This window comes from Micropterus dolomieu, linkage group LG05 (assembly GCF_021292245.1).
Source record: "Micropterus dolomieu isolate WLL.071019.BEF.003 ecotype Adirondacks linkage group LG05, ASM2129224v1, whole genome shotgun sequence".
NCBI lineage: Eukaryota > Metazoa > Chordata > Actinopteri > Centrarchiformes > Centrarchidae > Micropterus > Micropterus dolomieu.
In genome coordinates, this window is record NC_060154.1 from 18,370,919 (window position 1) to 18,397,230 (window position 26,312).

At 39.6% G+C, this 26,312-nt stretch overlaps 2 protein-coding genes across 8 annotated transcripts in view; one reads left to right on the forward strand and one right to left on the reverse strand.

The window, feature by feature from the left end:
- elavl4 (ELAV like neuron-specific RNA binding protein 4) overlaps positions 1 to 15,553 on the reverse strand; it is a 78,115-nt gene extending 62,562 nt beyond the window's left edge. For 3 of the 6 annotated variants that reach the window (XM_046048781.1, XM_046048779.1, XM_046048784.1), the window contains exons 1-5: positions 15,230 to 15,553; positions 15,084 to 15,152; positions 10,511 to 10,645; positions 9,305 to 9,443; positions 8,473 to 8,613 (exon numbers count right to left, since the gene is read on the reverse strand). In XM_046048781.1, the coding sequence (XP_045904737.1) occupies positions 8,473 to 8,613; positions 9,305 to 9,443; positions 10,511 to 10,557 (327 nt within the window). In that variant the 5' untranslated portion in view covers positions 10,558 to 10,645; positions 15,084 to 15,152; positions 15,230 to 15,553. Of the gene's footprint in view, positions 1 to 8,472; positions 8,614 to 9,304; positions 9,444 to 10,510; positions 10,646 to 15,083; positions 15,191 to 15,229 lie in introns of those variants that run through there. The other 3 variants (XM_046048782.1, XM_046048780.1, XM_046048783.1) reach the window with 3 other exon arrangements.
- The window catches only part of agbl4 (AGBL carboxypeptidase 4), a 317,541-nt gene continuing 306,376 nt past the window's right edge, over positions 15,148 to 26,312 (forward strand). For both annotated transcript variants that reach the window (XM_046048777.1, XM_046048778.1), the window contains exons 1-2: positions 15,148 to 15,208; positions 16,911 to 17,033. In XM_046048777.1, coding sequence (XP_045904733.1) covers positions 15,163 to 15,208; positions 16,911 to 17,033 — 169 coding nt within the window. In that variant the 5' untranslated portion in view covers positions 15,148 to 15,162. The remainder of the gene's footprint in view (positions 15,209 to 16,910; positions 17,034 to 26,312) is intronic.

Genomic DNA, 26,312 nt, shown 5'->3' on the forward strand with positions numbered 1-26,312 from the left:
GGAACCCTTGAAGGCATTTAGAGAGCACAAACCATTCCCTTCAACAAGCATATCTCTCATATTTGATCCTCAAAATAAATTCCTCAAATCATATACTGAGCTTAAACATATGCCTATTGGATTTGTATTAAAATATCTGTCTTTTCACAGTTATTGTTAAAGATACTAATTATCTAAAGCCCCAAATCCTAAATTTAGGCAACAAAATCTAATAATTTGTTCATTATTCCAAAGCCATGGATATTCAATCATTCATTCAGTTTTGAGACATCCTGCTGACAAACTAACAAAAGGGATAAAAACGTGGAGATCATCGCTGACAATGCAACGTTAATTAATGAGTTACAACTCATTCAGTGTTCCTGGAGTTGATTGAATATAAAATTGACATTTTGCTTTAGAAAATCTTTCTCGGAAAAGCTAACAACTGAATCTAATTTGGCCCTGCCAGTCTACGACTATGTGAATTCGTGGAGGCACTTAAGGAAGTGGATACCCTAAATGTCATGTGTTACTTAAATATACACTACATTAGATAAGTATTTTGGTAAAATTTAACTAATCTAGTTGAAGCTTTCCTCCTACACCCTCTTCCCTCTGTGTCAGTGGGCATGATACACAGTCAGCTTAACCCCTGCCTGTGTCACTCTCCCTGGTAGAAACTCCTCAGATCAGAAATGAATTCTTCATGCTGATCCCAGAACAAGGCTGCGCTGCATTTGTCACAGCCACTTTCTTCCACTTTAACTCAAAGCTGTTTGGTATCGCTGGAGCTTTGCAGACTGCAGAGATGTGACAGAGGGCTGTTTGAAAGCTCAGGCTGAACGCTCTGTCTCTATCTGTGGAGCGAATGCTTGTTCAATCGCTGTGTAAAGTCTGCAGAAGCGCACCCCTCTTTTGTAGATTTAATTCAAAATAATGCTTCGGTAACTGCTTTTCCTGTTTTGATTAATTAGTGATTTGTCTAGTGAAAACAACAGAAAACATTCAAGAAAGCACTACATTCACACGTTAATATTAAGAAATTTAAGGTGTAAACCAGAACACATTGTCTTACTCCCCTCTTTTCTATTAAGCAAACACTTTTATGCTTAAAAAAAAGATTTTTATGGGAGAGATAATGATGGGTCTTTGAGGCTGTAGCCTAACACAAATGAGAGAAGGTTTGTGGAGGTGCCCAGAGAGGCTTAGCTATGCATTGGCTGTTGAGTCTGGCATGTGTTCTGGCACTGAGAGTGTATTCTCAACAGGACTCTGGTGGATTAGTGTCCATTTGGACAACAGAGTGGTCCACAGCTTGGGGTGACATTCAACTTCAGCAGCCCAGCAGCTCACACATCGATCATGAAGTTTAGTCTTGCTGTTAATTGTCATTGATGCATTGTCAGTGTAATGGCATCTAATTGTTATATTTGGAATTTCCCTCAAAGATGGGCACGTTTTATTTACTGTTAGTTCTAGTCTAAACTGGATGACTAAAATGAAGTGGTGGCCATTCTGCAGTGTGGTGGGTCAGTGGATCACGGGGTATAGTAGTGGGCTTTGGGGCTGTGGGGGACGGCAGCCCGATTTGCGTTTGATCCCGGTCGGGGTACATCCATGCTCACAGGGCGACTGCTGTGGTCCATCTGGTGGAGACTTTAATCACAACCCCCCCCCCCCCCCCCCCCCCCCCCCCCCCCCCCCCTACACTTACACAGACACACACATAGCACAGTAGTACAAAGCACACAGAGCTTCTCACTTGAGATTCTTTAGACTGCTGCTCACTTTGAGACCTTTTTATTTCCACTATTATTATTTTAGTCCTTTCTGCAGTGATATATCTCCCTACAGAAATGAGTCATGTTTTCTTCTTTTACAGAATCTCCTACTCACACCTCAGGTGGAAAAACACCACCTGCCATCTATAATGATGTTTAAAACATCATCAAAAACCTCACACCATCAGATCTCCATAAATGGCTTTTGATAAGGAATAACCTTTTAGAAACGAGATGTATCCACAGTCCCTCACAGGGCTGGCCTCCGGTACTGTGCACTAAAACATGCCCTGGCTGCACAAATCCAGCTCTCCAAATGTCACTTCATGCTTAACCACCCTTTCTCATGCTTGAAGAAAGGCAAGTGGGCAATGCACAACAAGAAAAACTCTGCCGGGTTTGACTTGAAATGTTACATGCTTGGAGACATGTTTCAATTATTCTGTTGAAATATTTAACTAACTGAAGAAAATTCTTCAATAATTTCCGACTATGAAAAAATACCAAGCTATTGTGTACAAAAGCTACAAGTCATGTTCGGAGTAAAGGCACTATTTATAATGTTACATTAAATTAAGCCAAGACAAGACAGATAAAGGTAATAATACGAAGAGATAAATGATAATATTTCTCCTACAGAAGTTCTTTACAAATTATGTCTGTATTCCTGTAAATTAGCTCACTTTACAGTCACTAATACACACCTCAAGACAGACTCAGTGGGAAACCGTTTACACCTGAATCCTGCTGTTAGAATACATTTATTATTAAAGGGAGTAAAGGGTTAGCAGATAATGATGATGCCATTGTGGCTTGTCCCAGGGTTGTGTAGAGGAACCACTTACTCTTAGCCTCCACAAAATAACTAGTATTTTTCTTTCTCTTCATGTACAGCTGTCTTACTTAAGTTAATCATTTAAGAAAAACTATATATTTTTCCTGTACATACAGTATACATAGGCCCCGACTACTAGACACCTCCCAGTGGAGCAAGCGGCTAGCTACTGTAACTTGAATGGTCACTCCTCCTCGGCACTAATGCTCAAATCAGTCGTACATCATTTATTCATGGTGACAGCAGATACTTTGCCTCATCCCCGGCAATTAGTGAATCAATAAAAACGCATTGGCTTTTTGAAACTATCAATTTTGAGAGGACAGAAAATAGTGTTGTTCATCAACATGCCAGGATCCCGGACGCAGACAATCACTCAAGTATCGGCAGCGTTAGTCAGCACAGCATCAACAGGAGCTGAGCTGTCAACAATAAGGCATATTTCCTCACATGACTGCTCTTAAAATGACTGCCAGTTATCGTCTGGTCAGGAGTCCTTACCTACAAAGCAGGTGTCTGTTCCATATAATATCTCAAATTGGGGTCTACAAAGGGCATAATCTATAAATGTAATTTCTGGAAAAAAAACAACAAAAAAAAACGATTTCATGTTAGAAGATTTTTTTTGCAGTATGAATCTGTCTATTGAGAAGGAGACGACTGAGCCAAAGCCATTTGAGTGAGATTATCACAGAGGCAGACAGGTCAGTAAAGGGCTTGCACTGGCTAATCCATCTTTTGTCAAAGTTTATAAGGCTGACATATCTAAAGAATGATTTGAGATCACTGTCAGTTTTATAATTAATTCCATAAATCCAATACACACCTCAGGCTGCTCTTTACAGGGAATGTTATGTCGACTTAAAATGACATTAGATTTAGCTAAAAACCTCTGAATTTCACTTCACTGTCAAGAAGTAGCTGAGGCATTATTCCCAGTGTTAATGTGTGTTTGCAAATCACAAAATGCGAAGAACTCACCAAATGTGAATACTACTTTCTCTCCAGTCTTGTCTGTTTCATTATTCTCTCTCTATTTATCCTTTTAAGCCAAATGAAATAACTGCAACTGGATGGGAAAACATTGTCCAAGACAGGCAACAAAACTGTCCCTGAAATTAAATGCTTTCCTCTACCGAGCAAAAGAGCCGCCTTGCTATTTTTTTTATTATTATTAGAGAGAAAAAAAAATGAACAGCAAGGAGTGAGATATTTTGTTTATTCAACCTATTGAACTGTACAAATGTAGCCACAGACTTGGGGTAAATCCAAAGTAGAATTCATAGAATGTATAATCCACTACTACATAAACTGTGATAATTATGTACACAATTGTGTTTGCCATTTTTTATTACACCAAGGCCTCTGTCTGTATTTAGTAGCACATAAATATGATTTTTTTTTCCACATATATCATTGGAGTGTTTCACTTTAAATAAACCTGCATTTTGTTTATTTCTTAAACGATTATAATTAAAAACAACTGCCTGTCACATTGTGTGTTTACAAACCTTATCATTATCAGAAAACCTAAATAGCTTCTATTTATTTATGTTAATCTGTGTATTAAAAGACCTGCCAATCAGTGTGGGAGTAATAGATGTTGAACTCTTTTGCTTTGGTTTTTGGTGGTAGGGGTGACCGTATTGTTTACATTTGGATTATGGGTTTTGCTCTTTGCCCACCTCTATAATAATTACTCAGTGTTTGTTTGTTGAAGTGACACAATCAGTGTGTTACTGCTGTTTTGTTTTGAATGTCAAGACACATTCAGCAGTGCACAGACTCTCTTCTGACACACAGGGCCCTGCCACTGCCTATATAAAGGTGAAAATACAGGTCATTAATTACAGGTCAAAGTACCTGAACACAGAAAGGCGACCTTTGGTTGGGCGTTGGCACTCGTGTTGCTGCAGCAGGCTATTCTGTTCTTAGACTATTATTTATGGATTATAACCACATCTCCAGCCATTGTTTTGTCTCACCTACAGAGTCGATGGGTATGAAAAATAGGTAATGATCAAAAACATGGTAATGTGTGATGAAATGCACACTAAATGGCATGCTCCGGACATGCTAAATGAGGTTGGGTGTGCACAAAAAAAAAGCCTCATAGAGAGATGGAGACAGCGAGGCAGTGAGGAGAACGAGGTAGAGAGAGAGAGAAAGAGAGAGAGAGAGTTCACTTAGCTCCAGTGTGTGAGTGTGTGTGTGTGTGTCTGTGCATGAGCCTGCAGACACCTGCTCCATTCTGCAGTGATGGCTCCCAGCGGGACACAGGCTCAGCTGCTGATCTCTAGGCCCTCCCTGCAGCACTGGTGGCCAGCAAATACACACACACACACACACACACACACACATCTCTTCCAACAAAACTGAACCCTTCAGGCCCCCCTCGCAGTGTCTCCCAGCCTCTCTGTGTTCCCTGTTACTGACACACCACATGTGCTCATATCAAGCGCAAACATGAATGATGTACACAAACGTACAAAGCTGCAAAGTCTGTGTCCATATGATGCTGCATGTAAACTCTATCACAGGGTAAGGTCGATACCCGTCCCAGTCTGATATATGCTATAGGGATTATATGACTATCCTATAGCTAAAACGCCTTACTGAACACTGCACTACATCACATCTCATTCATATGTGCTGCTGTAATTTCAGTTGAGAAGGATAAAATGATATAAAGGATGTCTTGTTTGACTTCTCTTGTTTGCACTTATTTCCTCACAAACGCTTTTCAAATCCTTAATATAGTTTTATCTTTTCGGCAGATACCTTAAGAGGTTCATGTTAGTAGAATATAATACACATAACAACCACATTTGTTATTGTCATTCCTGCATTAATCAACCACCATTGTACTTGTGGCATGATTGTTATTGTCGATGCTGTATTTTGCACATATCTCCATCTCTCTGTTTCTCTCACTCTGAGCGTCTTTTCCCCTCTGTGGCATCGTTCGGCACGGTTGTAGAGCATAAATGAACTAATTTCCTGGATATAGAGAACACTGCAATCAAGGAAAGGGGAAGTGCAGCAAGCGGCAGATGGAAGGAGCTAATCATTGTTATGAAATAGAGATGACCTCTAACTATCTCCTGGCTGCTAATATACCGTAGCTACACACGTTTGCCAACTTCTGTGCCATATAGCCTCTCTGTCCTTCTTTGCCTATTTGTTGTTGTGGTGATGATGAACCTCTTCAGGCAGGTCTGAAATACAACCGCCCTTTTTTTTTTAAATGTTGAAACAGAAAAGATTGGAGTTGTCAAACAAAGCCTAGTGTCACATAGAGAACGGCAGCTGCCTGCAGTGGGTAATCAGTGGAGCTTTCTACAAATTAACAGCATTCAGCTCTGAAGCACGGCGCACTGCAGGTTTTTAGATGTGGGCTTTGAAAATTAGATCTCAGTGACTAAAATACTGAATAATTTGCAATTCAGTTTTGTGCTCACGTTTTTAAAAATTTTTTCCACTTTGTGCAAGGTGACATGGCTGAGATTGCCTGGTCATCCTAATACTGTAAGCTGATACTGCAGACACTCATTTTGAAACATAAGAAAATCTGTCTAAATTTCCTTAATTGCATGCTGATCTCTCCTCATTGTGCCTGGGTTCTGATGGGTTCAGAATTTAATTCTTTGAATGCTCTTTTAAATGCACACACAGACACACAAGAGGAGTAGCAAATGCTACACACAAATGCTCTAAATAAACTGAACACACAGTGTTGCCAGGGGAAGTAATGGTAAACTTGTTGAAGATGTATAGTGTATTAGAGGATGAAACCATTAAGTTATTTATTCATTTATCAAAATATTTAATGCTGTGGTGCATTTAATGGAAATAAACTTGTGTGTCTTAATTCAGAAATGTAATATTATAAAACAGAGTGTTTCATAGATAAAATAACTTTATGTTTTATAAAACAATTTACTAAACCTTTGATATATGTTGCAATGTTTTGCTGTCGGCATAGAATTGTGTTTCCATTTGATATCACTGAGGTCAAACATTGCGACGCTGCTTTTGAAGCTTTACACACCCGAGCCACCAGGATCTTCCAGCACATTTATCTAATGTATGCAAATGATCTTGCTGTGCTTAATGAAGGCACCATTAATCACTATAACGATGGTCTTTTTTAACCAGGGTAATCATGCACATGCACACATATGCACAAACACGCACCTTCTAACGCGCGCGCACACTCACACACACACACACACACACACACACAAACACACACACACACACACACACACACAAAGGAACATGCCTCATCACCCAGCAACACATTGATGATAAATGTGCTAAATCACAAAAATAAACCATTACCAAACCATTTTTACCAGAAATGTAACTAGGTATGTTTCGGACCTCATAATCACACAGTTATAAATAACAATGTTTTGAATTAATTTTGTCTGTACTCCCCCTCCCCCTCCCCCTTACTTCATTTATACTCTGTTAAATGCTAATGCTAAATTTAATGTTATTTGCAACCAGTCATCTGGTCATCCGGCTAATCACCTTAAATTCTGTTATTCCATCTAATCAGATGCCGATAAGATGCATCAAAATATGTTAGCACGTCAATCATATTTATATAATACATTCAGCTAATTAGTTCCACTGGTTTCAACAAATAATTTATGGTCCAACAGCTTTATGCAAACAGCAGATAACACTGTTTGTGAGTCTAAATGGGCAGTGGAAAACACAGTAATTCTGTGCGCTGTATAATAACAAAACACTGGACAGGCATCTTTGAACTCATGTAAAGCAAAAACTGAAAAAACAAAAACAAAAAAAATAAACATTTTTCAAGCCCAGCTCCTCACGGACGTATTTCATCGCTTATCCTTGCCGTACATTTGCATACAGTTGACGGAAACCCCTGGGTACAGTCAGCAGCATGACAGTGGGTTATGAAGGCTTCCGGGAGGCTCTGGGGTGTGGATCTGAGCCAGTTTGAAGGGGAGCCGAACCAATGAAGAGCCCACAGCGGATTAGACACCCACAGCTTCATGTCACTTTAATGCGGCGAGTCAGGGATTTTCTTACAACCTTTTGCCTAAATGCTCAGGGTTTTCTCATGCCCCTTTTCCTCTCTCATTCCCTTCCCCTTGAAGTAATCTTTTCTATGTAAATGGAAGAGTAATGTTGTCTCCAGTGCAAAATATCCCATCTATCTACAGCGTTCCTGCTTCCTCTGCTAATGTGACTCGTCAGATGTTTATTGTAATTGAATTAGATTGATGGTTATGATCAAATGTCATTTGAAATCTGTCATCTTACACAACTGTACATCTCCTAAGGGCGTTGAAAAATGAATCTCTCCCTTTTTAAAGGATGTTATATAAAAGTTCAAAATGGTACAATTGTAGGTGCACTCGTTATGCCTATTAATTGATTCACTATGAAAGTTAATTCATAATCAAGGGAGCGAAGGCAAACATAAAATGCAAACACTGCAGACGCTAACAGAATTCACAAAATACAACAAACATAAAATATATTACACACACTCACACATTCATGCGCACACACAAACACCTCAAATTCCCTTGATAACAGTCTGACTGGTAGAGGCTAAAGACAGAGTAGGCGTCCGTAATTGAACAAACATAACAATGTAAATATTTACTAATACTATCCATTGGGGATACAGGCAGAATCCCACAATTGATTTGCTCGCTTTCTGCCCTTTTGCTCTTTTCCTCACTCACACACAACACACACAGTTTCACAGATACTAACCGCTACCGCTCTCTTGTTTTTTTTTTCCCTGTTTCTCTTCTTGGTATTATGCTTGCCTGTGTTCATTAAAGCGATGGAGATATATTGGTCTATCTATCCTCTTACCAGGGGTGACCTGTAGCCCATCTGGGCTGGCGATGACAGGAGATCCCTGGGAAATAGCGGCGAGTGCGTCTCGGGGACGGAGCCCACGCCACTGGCTGCTAGTCCCGAGAGCTGCCCGTACCTCGCCATCATCTTGAGACGCTGCTCACAGAACACACACACTCATACATAGACACAGGAGGAGAGGGGAGGAGAGAGACAGAGAGAGAGAGAGAGAGAGAGAGGAAAAAAGAGAGAGGGAAGGGGTGTGAGAAAAGGGAAGGAGAACAGATAACAGCAGGTAGGAAGGACGGAGGGAATGGTAAAGGACAGAAGAGGGGGTGGGGTAGGGGTGGGGGACATGAAGAAAGAGGAGGTAGAGGGGGATTACAGAACACTTTGCTCTCACACAAATGCATGTGTGAACACACACATTCAGGCATACACACTTGCATTTACAGACATACTGTACGTGCACATGAAGGCACACACACAATTTTAGCCTCAGGTGGGCAATTTCACAAGCAAGCCTATGCTGGATGGGTTTGATAACTACCTTGGTTTTGTAACAATAGGGAGATATAAAGTATAGGCACTAGCTCACCATTTATTATTACAAGCCAGGATGAGTGTGAAAAGCGTAGCAGTCCCATTTTCTCCGTATCAACTATCATGCCGGGGAAATATTATAATAAACTGCAGCTGTTATCAATCATCCCCTCTGTCTTCTGGCTATGAGCATACACAAGTGTACAGACACGCACGGACATACAATAACACACATGACAGAATGGTTGGCAGCAGACATACACAGGTGAGGTGTGGAGAAAGAAGCAAATCCAAATCTCTTTACCTCATTGCTCAACAAAGCGGCGTTGAGTGTTCGGCTTATTTCGAACATGTTCAGATTCGGTGCTTTTTTTTTGCTTTCGTTCTGTCCTTTTATTTTCAGATTCTCTTCAGTTCTTTGCTCCCCTTGTTCTTCTCTACAGCTGGGAGTCAGTCCCGGGAACACAAAAAAGAAAGAAAGAAAAAAATGAAATCAATCGAAAAAAAGAGGGGGATAAAAATATCCTCTTTAATTTTCAGATTTTGGAGTTGTGATTTTTTTCGGCGCTCTATCTTTTCTTTCTCCCCCTGTCTGCTGATGCACCTCTGCTGGCTGTAGTGGTGGCGTTTGTGCCCAGGGTCTCCGCACACGTCTAAGGAGTCAATATGCTGTTGTTGTTTTTTTAAATCTCCCCAGAGTCAGCACATTAAAACAGGCAGTCAGACAGTCGGTGGGTCGGTGGCTCGGGCTGGCGGGCTGGCTGGCTGACTCCCTTATCTGTCCCCCGCACACTGGCTCTCACAATACGCTCCGATCCTCACACTGCTCGCTAGCAGATTAGCCTGTCCCACAACATAGCACTTAGTTTAAACTCCCCTCCCTTTTGCTCTCTCTCTCTTCTCTCTTCTCTCTCTCTGTATCACTCCCTTTGGCTCTCTCCTTTGCTCTCCCTCCCTCTCTCACCCTATCTCTCTCACTCCATCTCTCTCTGCATCTCTCTCTCTCTCTCTCTCTCTCTCTCTCTCTCTCTCTCTCTCTCTCTCTCTCCCCCATTGCTCACGCATTGATGCAGCTACAGTTCACTGTGCTACCACAAGGTGGGAAGACTGTTCTAGCAACAGCGACACCATCGCCGCCACATTCCTTCCTCTCCGTGCCACTCCTATCTTTTAGATTTTCCTCTCTTCTCCTCTTTTACAGGTAGAGATGGTGAAGGAGCGTTTGCACTTATAGTAGCTCTGACTCCCTGACAAGAATAAACAAACAGCCAGACACAAATGGATTGGTTAGTGGTGTGACGACTAATAATGTTCGGTCCTGTTATCTAATTATTGCTCTTACAAAAACAGGTTGTGGCTACAAATGTGAAAAAGACTTTTGGGAAGGAAATAATTCATTTCTTTCTCATGTTTTTGTGACAGGCACACATAAGGCAATGGAATGTAATAAAATCTGCAGACTATCAAGAGATCTTTCACTTCCACTCAAGAGAGTGGAAGTGAATGGTACCTCTCAGTAACAGAGAAAAAACGTGAGGGTTGGGCTGATGTGAGCATCAAGGTCAGGTGGATGTCCTTTTTCCTCAGCAGGGTGTGGCAGAGAGATGACGAAGCAGCTAGTCACAGGCATGGCAGGAGATCCCAACTACGGAAAAAATAAACAAGGAAGAAAAAAAAAAGATTAGGTGAACTTGTGCCAAAAATATGATTCACTACATTCTTTGTTTCAGTTGATAACACCTGAGAGATTTCACAGTATGACTCACAGTGTGCTGTAGCTGCATCTAGTGTATGGGGAAAGAAGAAAGAAAAACAAAGCCAAAATGTTTATGAAATTGGGATCATGAATTTTTAGGAGAAAATAACAAAAATGATGCTGACAGAGTGATTGGGATCGGCATCATCTTCACTAATGCTAATCTTCTCGTGGCTCTATCAAGCTGGCAAAGGATTCATTCCCAGTGCTGTGAATGTGCTTTTTGCTGTCTTGGATCAGAGTGGGGAAAGCGGCCAGTTAATAGCAGCCTATTGACACCGGACCATCTGTTTAGGTGGACAGTGTCCAGTATAGCAGAGAGGGCGGGAGAAAGGGACAGAGAGACAGAGGAAGTGATAAAGAGAAAAGAGAGGGTGACGATTAATGAATGAGGGAATGGGTAACAGGGTACAAAGCAGAGGAAGTGTTAGGAAACTGTTAGTTTTAACAGATGTTTATGTAAGGAAAAAATAAGTAGAGAGTCTCACACTTATCAAGAACGTGGCATATACTATTGTTTATATGTTTTAAATTAGCACATTTTCTCTTTGTACATTTTCATCGGTAGCAGGATATGCCAAAGTATCATCAACGACATGACTGTGTTATGTCCTGGCTTCAATTCCGTTGCTTCTCTCCCTCAGAAAAAGGGTTGCTAGCCACATCCCTGTTCCATAAAGCCCCCGGCCTCTGGGGATGGCTGGTCCGGCGGAGCCCTGGGGGGAGCTGTCAGTTGAATCATCCAGAGTGAGGGCTGATTCTTCAGTCAGCTGCCTCTCAAGCCCTCCTCTCTGACCAAGCCTCACTCCCCTGAGCCTCCTGATTGCTGTCACCATAGTGATTCTCTGTGTAGTGCTGACTGGTCTCTGCAAATACCCACCCCCACCCCACTCACACCAAAAAAAAAAACACCCTGACTCTCACAACCACCCGCCTCCAACCCGCTGCCACTTGTACCCTGTGTTTAGATTTTTTGCATGACTTCCTCCTTCATTGATGATGGACTTTATGTGTGGAAGTCCTTAGCTGGCCAGAGTAAAAAGGGTTTCCCTGTACTTGCTGGAATAGAAATATGAAAACATAGATTGGCGCGCACACACACACAAACACACACACCAAGCCTCAGGCTGTAAACATAAACAAGAAATTGTTTGTGTTGTTTTTTTTCTTCTTTCAGTTATGGCACTGAGCTACAAGCACTGACTTATTTGATCATTTTTACAGTTTAAAAGAAAAAGTATCTTTCTGAAAGAATGAAAAGCACGGCTTTAAAATACCTTTGCAGTGCCAAAGCTACTGTTTCCCTAAAGGGTTTCTGATATGTTCTGCACAGGATTTTGATGGTGCAGCGTGTCCTCCTGTCACAAGCCACCAAAGCTTAGAATAGCCACATCTTCTTAATGTTACTGTTTTAAACCATGACAGGGATGTCTACACGTGAAGTACATTCATGTGTTCCGGTCAAACATGTTTTGATTAGCATGTTAAAATACACTCTCCTGAGAGATAATTAAAATTTGAGAGACTGTACTTCTCTTTCATGTTATTCTTTTTTCCCTGTGAATGGATGTGTTCATTAAATCATTGCTGCACTTTGCTGACATCATGACATACAACATACTGTATGCATGCAGAGTGTTACTTGTACAGAAAGAATAGGGATTATTGTTGAAAGTGTTGCAATTTTTTCTCCTACTTCAGACATGTTTAAAAAGAGGACACATCAATATAGAATATGAAGCTTTAAAAGAAAAGGAAAGCCATCAAGAAGAAAAGACTTCATGTGACTTAAAGCAGTGCTGTAATAACTCCTATAGATTGTAACATCATTAAGGCACCGCAGATATGAAGCTCAAGTCTGAGTTCCAATAAGGGACCGAAGTAAATTATTACATCTAATTGTTTGTAATGAATAGATTTAAATATGTATATTTTTAGAAAATGTCACCTTAATTTCAGTGTCTCTTTAATATAACAATATCACAGCTTACGAAAAAGCCATATGGATAGCCAAAAGACCATGTTTGACAGATATATTGATACGCAAATCACGTTCTTATTCAAACTCTGTTTTTTAAAAAACAACAACAACCAAATGTGACTTTCACCCATAAGATCAGGTTACAAACAATATCTCACTGCACCAACTCTGGCAGAGACAAGCCAAGATCGGTAAATTCAACTATTCCTGTGCAGTCTCTCTATTTCATAAGAGCAGAGAAACAAGGGAAACATGTAGCGTATCCAATTCATTCTTCTCATGCTCCATAATTCAATTTCAATCTCTCTCCAGAAAATGAATGATTGTACAACCATAGAGCTCTTTAATTGGCATAGTGTTAAAGGAATGACACAGCATGGAGGACAGCTACTCAATTTTCAATTTTAACGAAATATTACACAGCAGCTCTATATTCTCTTCCTGTCATCTGAGAAATAATCAGTCCGACCTATCTACTCAGTGGCCTGTTGATGCTTGCCATCAAATACAGATCACACACAGAGAGAAAAATCATTGCCCTCTCCCTGGTCTTATTCATTTGGTCCTGTTACACACAGCTTATAACCTGAAAATTAGCAGCAGCCTGTATGCCTCTTGCTCCAGGAGTTGTGCGGCTGCTCATTTGATGTACTTAATCAGGTGCAGCCTTTGTAATGGGAAAGGAATAGGGGCAGGCTTGATTGGCCTTGATGACATCTATGCTCCAATTGTCTAGAAAATCTCCAGCTTTAATCAATCTACAGGATAATTCAGAATCTCTGACTGCTGCCTGCAATCATTGGCTCTTTTCTCTGAAAACACCATTAAAAATGCAGGTATGGCTGCAATAAAACTGAGGTGTGTACAATATACTGCTTTCAGGTTACAGGCAGTGTATTCGGAGGCGTTTTGAGTTTAGTGTTGCCGGCAGAATGTGAATGTTGAAAGTAAAGGCTACTATGTTGCACACTGGTACATGAAGTTTTCCTATAATGATAATAACAATATTATCATGATATCTGTGAGGTGAGGTGCCTACGCAGAGCCCAAAGGATATTAAAGGACAGTTTCCACCCCAGCCACAGCTTGTTCACCCTGCTGCCTTTCGGGTAGAGATATAGATATATTTCTGCTGCTGCACCACCAGACTGCAGATCAGCTTTTCCCCCCCAAGCTATCAGACTTTTAAACTCAACTTCATCCTCAGCACTGCTCCATTGAATATAGTTTATTTGTGTCTACCATTTTTATGATTGCTTTTGTATTACTGTATATTGTCTGCTACGTAGCAGAAGGGAGTTACAAACTAAATTTAACTTTACAAGCTGTTGCAATGTGACAAATAAATCTACCTTGGACCTTGTACATTTACATTTAGTCAGTTGGAGGACACTTTTGTCCAATCAACTTACATTTGAGGAACAACATACAGTAAGATCTACAAGTGACAATAAATACTAGTAAGAGCTAGTAGCACGTATGGCAAAGGGAAGAGTTAACTAAATATTGCAAACAATACATGAGAATAGTAAGGAGATAGAAAACGAAGAACACAGGAAGTGCATGTTAGGGGTTAGAGGTGTTACAAGAGAAAGTGTTGAGTTTTCAGGAGCTTTTTGAAGTTAGAGAGGGACGCCCTTGCTTTGATGGCATGTGGTAGCTTGTTCCACAATTGTGGTGTTACAGATGAGAACAGCCGGGACTGAGATTGCTTTGTGTGTAGGGATGGCAGAACTAGGCGGCGTTCGTTGGAGGAGCACAGTGGACGAGAAGGAACGTAAGCTTGTATTATGGAGCTTAAGTAGATGGGTGCGGACCCAGTAGTCAGTCTGTATGCAAGCATTAGTGACTTGACTTTGATTTGGGAGGCCACAGGTAGCCAATGGAGGTAGCTGAGTAATGGAGTGACATGAGTCCTTAAAAACAAAACGCGCTGCTGCGTTCTGAACCATTTGTAGGGGTTCATTGCACAACTTGGAGGACATCGTACCTTGTAGGCCTGCCTTGTATTATAACTATGAATACAGAACATTTTGGGAATGTTTGTAAAATTTGCTTTTCAGACAGAATTATATCAAGTTTTCCTGATCCACAACAGCTTGAGACTTGGAATCTGCAGTACAGAACATCAGCATTTCTGTTTCTGAGTGGCATGTTTTTGCAAATTTGTTTGCTGTGTTCAATGATTTGTGCCCCTGGATCTAAGTGCAGAAATCACCAATACCAAATCAATATCAGCTTATGTTGTCATTCTGGTATTTTAGTGCATATAATTCATCAACTGGACTTGGCTGAGCTCGCCTGTATGTGAAGGGATGCCCTGCATGTCTGCAGCTGTGTACTTACTGATCGAGGTGACAGCGCCTCTTCCTCCTGCTCCGTTGCTGTGGTAACACACAGGGAGCGTCGGCTGCTCTGTAACACGATGGAAAGGAAGATGGAGGAGATCACTGTTAGAGACGTCGAGATTGGTGTGTACATATGAGCCTTACCTGGCTTCCCCTTCTTTGATATACAAGCGAAAAGGGGCGGACGATGCCCAAGTGCCTGACAAACAATAGCTGCGTGTTTCAGGCTCGCTGCGTGTCTTTATATTGTCGCTGACGTGAAATGTGCTAACCTCCTAAGCTAGCAGGTACAAGGATGTAAACAAGAGGCATGTCACCAGCTTGTTATGAGATAGCATTGCTGCTACCAATCGTATAACTAACTGCCCTCGGGCACTACATCACTGAATGACTTTAGACAACTGCTGGCATTTTAACGTTATCCACTCCGCTGTACCGTTACGGGCGAGCACTAACGTAGTTGTAACGTTATTGTATCTCCCATGTCCTAGCTAACGTTAGCTGTGTTAGATTAGTTAGGGATAGCTCCTCCAGTTAACTAATGTGCAGCTAATTTGCTAGCTGTCGGTAACTGAAGTTGCTCTTGTTTAACAAGCAACTGGAACGTGGTGTTTGTCGGTAACTTAACTTACCCTCCTAAATTAAAGCCATAATCCGCGAACAAATGCCAACTGTATTGATAAACTCATAACGTTAACAGAGATTTGAACCAACAAATAATGGACAGATTTTTAAAGTTAAGCACTTCACCATGCATGTAAAACGTTAAGATTGCTGATGGTTTTAGGATTACACAACACGTTTTCAGTGTAGTATTCATTAAATCAAAACTCTGTGGTTAATACCTGAAAAAAAGTAAACATTTGGAATTGGCTCTTTGATATGCAAATACTCATCACAGGTAAGTTACAAGTGGGTTGAGGATTGAGGTGCAGGTACTCCTATGTAGCAAAGCATTTTGCTTTTCATTTAGTTTGCAGATATTGTTACTGTCACTGTTTCTACCTGTGCCTCAGAATTGCAGTGAGTGCATAGGCTGTATGAGTGTTGCAGACAATTGATTAAATATTATTTTTGTTTAAAAAAAAAAATTTAAAGTATGTATCAATGTTTGTTTGAGAAATCACAAAGGATTGCACAAATACTTAAAACTGCAAATGCTTAAAAAAATGTAAACATAATTTAAAGAAATAAAACATAAGACAGACCACTCTGAAATACAGTCATCTCAGTCGGAGGCAAAGTCGCCAAGTGTTCAAATAAAAATAAATTATGCTAAATATTGTTGAAATGTATTGGCCTGTTCACAAAAAGGCTTCAACTAATAGGAAAACAAAAATAATAAATTAATAGAAAGTACAGCTTTTACTTTTTAAAATTTATTCAAACACAGAAACAAAGCCCTGCGTTTAAATTAGACGCCATATGCATATGCTTGTGCTGCAATGAAAAAAATAAAGATTTCTTTCAACCTTCATATGCTTTGTTATCTATTTGTGTTACTCCATTTGACACTTTAGATCAACTGTTTTGTTTCTGTTAAAGTTGACAAAGCTTTGAAATAATTTGCATCTTTTTTATCTTATTTTACCCATAATTTGGGTTTAGTGGTGGTGTAAGGTGCTACATGGCAATATATGTTTTTTAAGCAACAATCTATGACTTTGTAATTTTGTATGAGGGATTCATTTACGGATGATCTACAGGCTAAGGTCTTACATCCTTTAAAATAAAGTTAGACAACGCTTATTTAACAAATGTTTACGCATAACCTATGAATAGAGTGACACTCATCTTATTCCTACATGTTGCACTTGTTCTTCAGGCAGTGAAACTGGAGGAGAGGATGCATTGGTGGGGAACGTGAACAAACTGATGGTGAGCCCACCAGGTTACGCTGGACCTCCGCGAAAAGGACATCTGGTTTTTGATGCTTGTTTTGAGAGTGGTGAGTAGTAAACTTGAAAATTGCCTTATCGGTTAAATAAGGTGGGAATCCATAATGTTGTTTTACATTGTTCCTTTCATGTTGGTGACGTTGATATTTGGTATTAAATGTCACCACTGTGGTCAGTGGTGGCTGCAAACAATTACAATATTTCGTGGGCCCTCCCTCACCCCGAGACATACGTCCATTCCATTGCACTCACAACAAGAATTCAATGAATTCAAATTCAAAGAATTTTAATGCCACCTACTCCAAGTTTCCACCAAACACCTCCAGCTTGTTCAAAACACCACAGCTAGAAATCTCATCACAGGTAGATCAAATAAATTTGACTGCAGTGCACACATTTGACCCTCATTGCATTGCTGCCTATTCAAACTACAGCTTTGCTTGGATTAGCATTACTTTATTTATCCAACCTTATCAGGCTATATGTTCCAGTCCACAATCTCTATTCATTAGATGTGGCATATTTAAATAGTCTGAGAATAAGCAATATTTACAGAATCCCCTGCAAAGCCAGTGAGACTTTTCCAGGTTTTGGGTACAAAAGTAGAAAGCATCTTCTGCATATATGAGTGTCTGAGTTTTCATGTATAGCAACAAGCTGTGAGTCTGTGGATCTAAGAGCTCTATCAAGACTAAGACATATCTTGGCAACAGTATTATCAGGCACACGTTCATATAAATATTTATTGTCTAGTGCTAGTATCTCAAAATCTATTATCTATTTTCTTGCAGCGGCTTTATGGCCTAATCATCTGAAAAACAAATAGTCTTTGTTTTGAGACAATCCTTTTGTATAATTATGTTGTTATGTGCTTGTTCACATGTATACTTTATTATACTGTAAGTGTATGTAAATGCATGTGTCTGTATCTTGGCATGTAGAGGGTTCAGTGATGATGTGTATTTACTCATTGTCTAAATATGAATATATACAGAAATACAGATATATATCTATGCATGATGCAGTACACTGTTTATTATACGTTTAATATCCCCATTCATTTTTTGTTATTATGTGACTATTTTTGCTATTTCTCTGCACATTTTCTTATTGCAGAACAACTTTTTACACAGAAAGTATGTGCATAATTGCTTTAGTGATTACTTACATACCAACCAACTTTGCTGTCGCTAGAGCTGCCAGCATGGCTAAAAAGAGAAGTATATTAAGTATACCTGAAAGGGTGGTTGACCTGTTACCTTGTCTGTCTGTTTTGGTGGATCAAGGCGTGCAGTGAGATAAAGTTAATATGCTCCAGTGTCATTTGTTAATGGCCTTTGTTTGGCCACTTTTTCTGACAGCTGAATGGCACGAAAATGAAAATAAAGTACCTTCTCAGCACTGACAAGGTCAGTTGGCTAGACCCACACAAAGGCGCACACTCAAGCACACAAGTAGGCAGAGTAAATCAGGGAATCAGCAGGTCTCTCTGGGACTGAATCTCTGTGTGGAGATTAGGTTCAAATGGCACTCAGATTTCATATTTCCACAGACAAGCCCATTTTGGTTTCTGCAGACTGGGATGAGCTTCACCCTGTTTGCTTTCTGATGTCTGGCCTTGGTGACATTGTCAATGTTGTTCTCCAAAGTTGATTTTTACTATTATGTTGTCTCTGATAGACTTGATTTTCAAAGAGTTAGAGGTCAGCCGATCACATGAGAAAAAGTTTTCTTACATTTGTAAGGCCTAGGCCTTTTACTAATTCATTTTACAAGATGAAAAAACATCTTGTGTGGGCATATGCATGGATAAATAAGGAAATAGGGAACCAAATCCACAGTTTTTGTAAACAGTAGACAGGAGGCATGTGAAGTGAGTGCATATATATAGTAACGGTGTGTAAAAATCTGAACATGTTACATTAGGAGGATTGTGCTGAGATATCAGTGTGGCGATTGCCCTTTTTATATATTTGCCTTTTTTCCCAAATGACATGCAGGAGCTCAGACATTGATTAATGTGAGCTTCCACACTGAGATCAGCTAACATACCAGTGTCTCTGGCTCCGGATCTATCCCCTGAATGATTTATGGAATTGATATTAATCTCTTTCCAGCAAATGCATTACTAAAGTTAGAACGGGGGTTGAATTTATGTTTGCAAGCTAATGTCAAATTAATGCCCTGATGCTGTTTAATTTAGGCATCACAGCTATTGTTTGCTTTACTTTAAAGTGAGCCTTGATATTACTTTAAAATAGTTCTTACAAAGTGTATGTTTAAGCCTTGTTAACTTGTACTGAGCAGCTATTAACATCTGATAATTTACAAATTATTGCAAAGCTGTTCCTTGAAGTTTTCTTTCTTAAAGTTGCAAAATCTGTTTAAATCCACACACACTCTGTGACCTTTAGAAGTCACAGTTAAAGTGTGTACAAACTACTGGAGCCACTTCAGTCGTGCGCTCAATCAATGTCATAATTCTACCATAGTATGCCTAAATACACTTCTTCTGGATAAGATACAAAATGACAGTGGTATCCTTTAAGGTAATTGTACTGAGAAATATTTTGTTCAGGATATTAAAATATGCTATTAAAATATGCTAAATATGCTATACGCTTTATTGAAATTTAAAGAAATAAAAAGCTGGAATTCTTCCTAGGAAACACATTGGGATCTTAACAACCCTTCCTGTATGATGGTCTAGCATTATAAAAGAACATATTTGTATGTAATTTATGAGGATCTTATGAAACCTTAGGTAAATAATGTATAACCCCACTAATTTGTCCATGAAATAAGTAATAGTGGTATAATAATAATAATTTCATAATAATGAAATGTTTCCTTTGTATCCCTTGCTGTTTTTTGTTATTACAAACATTTTCTAATGCATTTTCAGTTATTTCTTTAATGAGGTGAAATGTTATACAAAGTAGTAGTCCAGTATTGGCAGAATGAATGTGTTTTTATTCAGTGAAGGTGTTTGCGTAGGAACATCTTAAGATGAGTTAAGATTGGTTTTCTTCTACAGAAATAAATCATGTCTGTCTAATCAGCATAGAAGTGAAGAAGCTACTTTCATGTCAGTACTTGACTATGCCGATATACTGTATCCGTATGCTTCAGCTGCAGTGCTAAAACCTCTTGATGGAGTTTATCAGGCTGCCTTGCAGTTTATTACCTGTGCCAATTTCAACACACACCATTGTCTACTGTACTTGCTGGTGGGGTGGGATTCTTTGGTCGCCAGGAGAACAAGGCACTGGTTATAAGTCGTATGTAAGGCTATAATGTATAAACTTCCCAGCTATCTAACTGCTAAAATAAATTGGAAAGTCGGAAGTTATCAGACACGTTCCAAAGATTGGTTAGTCTTAGAAATTCCTAGAGCTGATTCTGAGCTAGGGAAAACGGGCTTTAAATATAATGCGAAGCCTTGGAATAAATTACAGGAAAAGTTTAAACTAGATGTCTTGGTTTCAACAGGACAATTTAAAGCAATGTGGAATGAACACTTTACTGACGAATGTAATTGTTACCTGTAAATTTTCTGTTTTTAAAAAAAATTATATATATTTATATCTGTTTGTCGATAATTGTATCATATTGTGTGCTGTACATGGGGCACAGCACACACAAGGTGAAAAAAAAAAAATCTTTTTCTTTACCATAGATTTAGTGCCCATATTCACACTTGATAAGACATTGTACGTACTTGAAGTACCAGTAAGGCTTATAAAATGAGATGCTGTTTACAATCAGTCTGATATCTGCAATACCAATGACAGGAAGGAAATTGGAGACCAGTATGTAAGGTCCTGCTGCCACATGTATTGCATGTTGGATAGGCATGTATATTTCTCAATGCTACTGAAATGGTCTTTCATGACAGCCTATGTCTATTTTGCTCCTCTCTAACCAGACTGAATGTACGTAACACAGTATTTCAAGCAGACGTTTTCATTTGAAATTTATGCAGACCTATTACTCAGTGAGGTTTTGTGCCCCCTTTTTGCTTCCTGTGGTCGACAGCTATCTGCATCCTATGTACATTTTCCCAAAGCACAGATTTGATTTTGTTGCGTTACTATAGCACAGAATAAAATCTAATTGGTTTATTAAAATAGATACTGGTTATGTAAGCTGTTTGCCAAAGGTATAAAACCTAATTTACATTTAGATGGGGCTTAATTCACTTTGTTGTCAGCCTTATGCTGATCAAGTCAGTGATGGCCTACAGATTTACATACAGTAGGTGTCTCAGCCAACAGGTCCTCTGACACAGAGTTATTCTAAGCCATTAAAAGCTTTTTCCCGTTTCTGCTTAAAGATAACATACAGTATGATGATGACCCCAGCTAGTGTTTGGTACAGTAGAACTTCAACGTTATGACTATCTTAAAACGCCATTGCAAACCTTGTTTATTGCTTTAGTTGACTGTGTAAAGAGTGGTATGCAAATTTCCATTAAACCCCATATGCAAATAGAGTTTTACTTGTGGAGATCATCTTTTTATGCTACTTAGGACAATGCAAAATGATGGTAGAGAATAGAAGATATTGTTAATCTGTAAACATTAAGTCTTGGCCTATTGTTGTGTATTGTGTCAAGAGGCAGAGATTCATGAAAGTGATAAGAGAAGCCTAATTGTTTTTTAGAGTGAAATCCAAATGACATTCTTATCTTGTCTTGTCACATTTGTTTCGTCACACACTCCAACTGTTGACATTTTCGGCTAAGTCCCAAATTCTTTTGTGAGTGCATCCTCGCAGTGTCGCAGACTAAAGTACCATCTGTCTCTACAAAGGATGACACTGACAGTGCGGGCATATTGTTTTACTGCACCTCTGGACCATGCACCAGATGTAATTAAGCACTCATTGATTAGTCAGACTGCTGTCTGCTGACAATGGCTTGCATGGTCAAAGAAATCCCCCAGGGGTGACAAGTGTTTAATGGGGTCCATTGATAAGCAAAACTCATAGACTCATCTGGCTCTACAATCAATTGACTCAATAAAATCCAACTTATTCGGCAGACTAGAGAACAGATATGCACGCACCGGTATTTTAGTCAGTTAGTCAGTTAGTCAGTTGGGGCGCAGATAGTCAAGGCCTTTTGAGACTTGCATATTTTTGTTTCTCTGAGTTACTAACCTGACTTGGGTATCTTGTCGTTGATCCGAGAAAATAATGCGTTAAATAAGATTGGAAAAACCGTGATTGTACAGTATGACAAATACAGTACAACAAGTATGGATGTCTTATCTAACCTACTGATGTCAACGTAACTGCTGAAGGAACATACCAATCTTCTGTCACATTTCATCAGATGTCTTAATTAATTTAAACAGTTTTGTATAGCATTAGTCTCCTATTTCTTTCTTATTCACTCATTATCCCCTTCACATTGTATTTTGATTGAACAAAACTTTGTTTAGACATTAGTCTGTAGAGAGATTATTCAGTGTTATAAAACGGGTAGCTCAAATCCAGCGATCAGATTGGTTCATAGTAGTGCTATAATGAGCGTGTACAATGGCCATGACGTTGAATTCCTTTCAACAGACGTGATCAGATTAGAAAGTTACGTTAGCAAACTGGCTAGCTGGAAACTCCATACATAATGGAAATGAACACTCCAAATTGGAGGCCTTACCATGGAGGAATGGCTTGAGCAGGTATCTCCGTAAATAAAGACACCTGTGAAATGCGGAGCTAACTAAAGTTTATGTATGAACTGCCTGGCGACCCTCTCTGCCCTGTGTGGGCCCTGAGAAATACATCTCATCCCTACCTCCGAATGCACCAGCTTTTTACCTTCACCAGAGTTGTCTCCGCTGTTGACGCTGTTTGGTAAGTAGAATAACCGTGGGCCATATGTTTTTTAGGTTATCGCTAGATTAGGACATCATCTAAAAATTTGGTGTGTTACAAGTACACTCGAGTGCCAGTGAGTGTCAATCATCTGGCAATAATGTTGGCAAGAATATGCAAGCAAGCAGGAACACAGCAGAGATACACAAACCCTTGCCTCTGCAGTACCCCAATTCAAAAACTCTTGGATGCAGGTCTTAAATGAGAGATTATGGCTGTGAGTTGCAACAAGTGTGAAACCACTCTCCAGAGCTATTGGCAACTGAAACTTCACAAAAAATGCAAGCCTAGTACAGGCAGTTACCAAAGTCAATCTACTGACACTGGACAGTTTTTCAGTGGCTTCACAATGAATTGCAATGTGCAAATAAATATAAATAAATAGCCAAACATTTAAGGAAACTAAAATTCTAGCCTGTGATGTATGTTGAATATTGATAGTGTGACTGTGGCTAATTTTACAGTACATTATCTGGCACACTATAAAACCTATTAAGTAAGAAGAGTGAGCCCTCGCCACTGGCCAGATGGTCGTCAGATATAAGTGAAAATAAGGGCAATGCCTGTGTTTATGTTTTATGACAACAGTTTCTTTAAAATAACCTCTGACATTACCTTATGGAATCTCTCAAGCTCTTCATGGATTTGCTCTGCAGATTTTAAAGCACCCCTCAGTAATGATAATTGGTGAAGAAAAATTTTCTCTATTGTCGAGATAAAGAAAAACAAGACAAAAAAGGCTGCCTGGAGATAAGTAATGAGGATGAATGTTGAAAATGTTTCCAGTGTTCACTGATGATGAAGGTTTCATTGTTCTTCCCTTTTTGCTTTTTTCCTTTCATTTACTTTTTCCTTTCTTCTAACACTGAACAATGTTTTTAATCTGCCCGGGCCTTATCTTCTCCCAGAAATTGTCATGTTGCAGTTGCGCAGTCACTCTAAAGAATGACTGATTACAGTCATAGCTAAAGCAAAATTTACAGAGAAAAGACAGAGAGACTGAAACAGAGAGCAAGAGAGATATGGTTGGGAAGACGAAAAAAATAAATTAGGAAGTGCAGATTAAAAGAATAATACGAACACTGGGGTGGCTGGTGGCTGGTGGTCTGGAGCTGGTAGGTGGAGAACGCAGTCAAGCTTGTCAGAAGATATTTATGCACTCCAGAGTGCCCCATGAATCAGGATAGTTGAGTTTCCATTGATTAAAGAAGAGGGAAACGTTTTTACAATCAAGCTAGATGCTCAGAATAAGTGGCTTGGAGAGGCCTGAGCTTGCCGCAGTATACAGCTCTCTGCTTCGCCTCGCCTCCCTCTCTGATGAAACAAGCCAGGAGGAGAGGTAGACTAAGAATGGAAACACATTTTTTTACGTCATCTTTTATTTTATTCAACATTAATGTAAAATGTTTCTAATGCTTATTTGTAATGCTCAACTCCCCACACATTAAGATGTTTCTCAGTATTGTGCAGTCATATGGCCTTTTGATTGTTCGTTTTTGACGTTTACTGTATTTATTTTGTGTTGCTTACCCACCTTAGATTGCTGTAACTCTTATGGGCTTTCCAAAAGAAGAGCCATTCGTCTGAGTGGGAGGGAGCACTCCTGACATCTGATGTATTGAGAGGCACTCCCAGTCTCTCTGTCTCTCTTACATGTCCTTGGCAGCGGAGAAGCTTCACTGCTCAAATCACTAAATGGCCTCTCCAGTTTCCCTTTTAGCAGTTTTCTCTCCTCTCTCTTTCTTTTAAGTCAGGAGCAAAGTATGGAGATAAATTTGAGTTGTCTAGGGACTGTAGGCAAGACCATTGCTTTTGATTTATGCTGTTTATTGGCCATTTGTATCCATAAGAGATTACTCTTTATTATTATTGTGTTTTTTTTATTATCGTCATGTCCTATCTCTGGCTTTCTTCAGGCATATTTTGTCAGTTTTATTTCCTTTTATGTGCCATACCATGCCATGTAAGTTGGGATGTGTTATATTGGCTTGACCCCGAGGGAAGCTTCCCAACAGGGGTGTTGCCAAACGCAAATACTTACAGGCGGTCCCTAAAGCGACTATATATTTTTATATTAACAATAGAACACATGACCTCTTGTATGTGAAAGGGATTGCTCTTAATAATGAACCTACAGACTCTGTAGTTACCCTCAGCTCTCAAGAGTGTTTAGGGCATCATACAGCTCATTGTTTTGATTTTCCAACCTGTGACTTACTGTTTTGGTTCACTCTCACTGCTCTAATGCTTGTTTTTCAGCAGTAAGCTGTTTTCAGCAAAACAAAACTCACCTTACGCTACCTGCTCCTCACCAAACGAGAGACAGACAAAGTTAGTGTCTACCTCAGCAGTTGGTGGAGAGCAAAACAAAGCTAAAAGAGAGTGAACATTGGACTGCCATCAGGCAGACACAAACACAACTCAAACTGAATGCTGTGTTACTCCGTATCTGCTGGATGTAGGAAAGGACAATGTTTGCTGACAAGTTTGTCATTTTAACTTAGCCCTATTTAAACAATCTACAGTGCATGGGCTAATGTACATTTAGGACATGTTCAACTCCACTTCTGCTAGTTAAACTGGATCTCTGGATCTGCAAAGAAAGACGGGTTGCATTCAGCCTCTTAATTAATCATAGGTGTGTTTTGGGGGCAAAACATGAACAATTAATACCATTAATAAGAAAGTGTGATGCAGACCCGCAGCAAAGAAAGAGAGAGAGAACGATATTATTTACTGAATAGAGAGGCTGCTGTCAGTAATTTTAAACATTTCGATGCATACAGTAATGTCGCAGCAAAACTAAAAACTGTAGTTATAAACTTGACAGAAACAGAATTAAACTTTTAGCTTCTGAAATACATTTTTAGACAGCTCTAATGGAGCTCAGGATTGATCAGGAGCACAGCTGCTTTGCTCCAAACCATTTCATTTTATGTACCTGGACTGTGTGTAAAACCTTTTGGATGTGTAGAAGAACACAGAACTTTAATTAACATTAGATCCCGACCGATCCTGTGTGAGTGTTGTGAGTTTTGAATTAGCAATGACTTTGCTGGCACTTGCATAAATGTGCACAGTGTCTCTCTTAATGGGGAGATGCTTCACCCTATTTCACCCACCCACAACCCATCCACTAGTAATCAGAGTGTTCATTTTTATTACCAGGCCCACCCAATCCGTGGATTATCCTGTGTGAGCACATCTTACTATCTGAATAATACTCCCTTTGAATAACAGAAAAATACTGCGACCAGGTTTTTGTTGGTCAGTGGCGCAATTACTTTCTGCTGCCTGATGATTGCAATGCAAAAACAATGCGCCTCACCACACCTACAGTTAAGGATGTGCAGATATGCACAAGTAATGACACCTACACTGAGCTTTGTGCTTCTTTGTGCCTGATGTAAGATAGGGCCCAAAAGGTCATGTCTATGTTCTGTTTA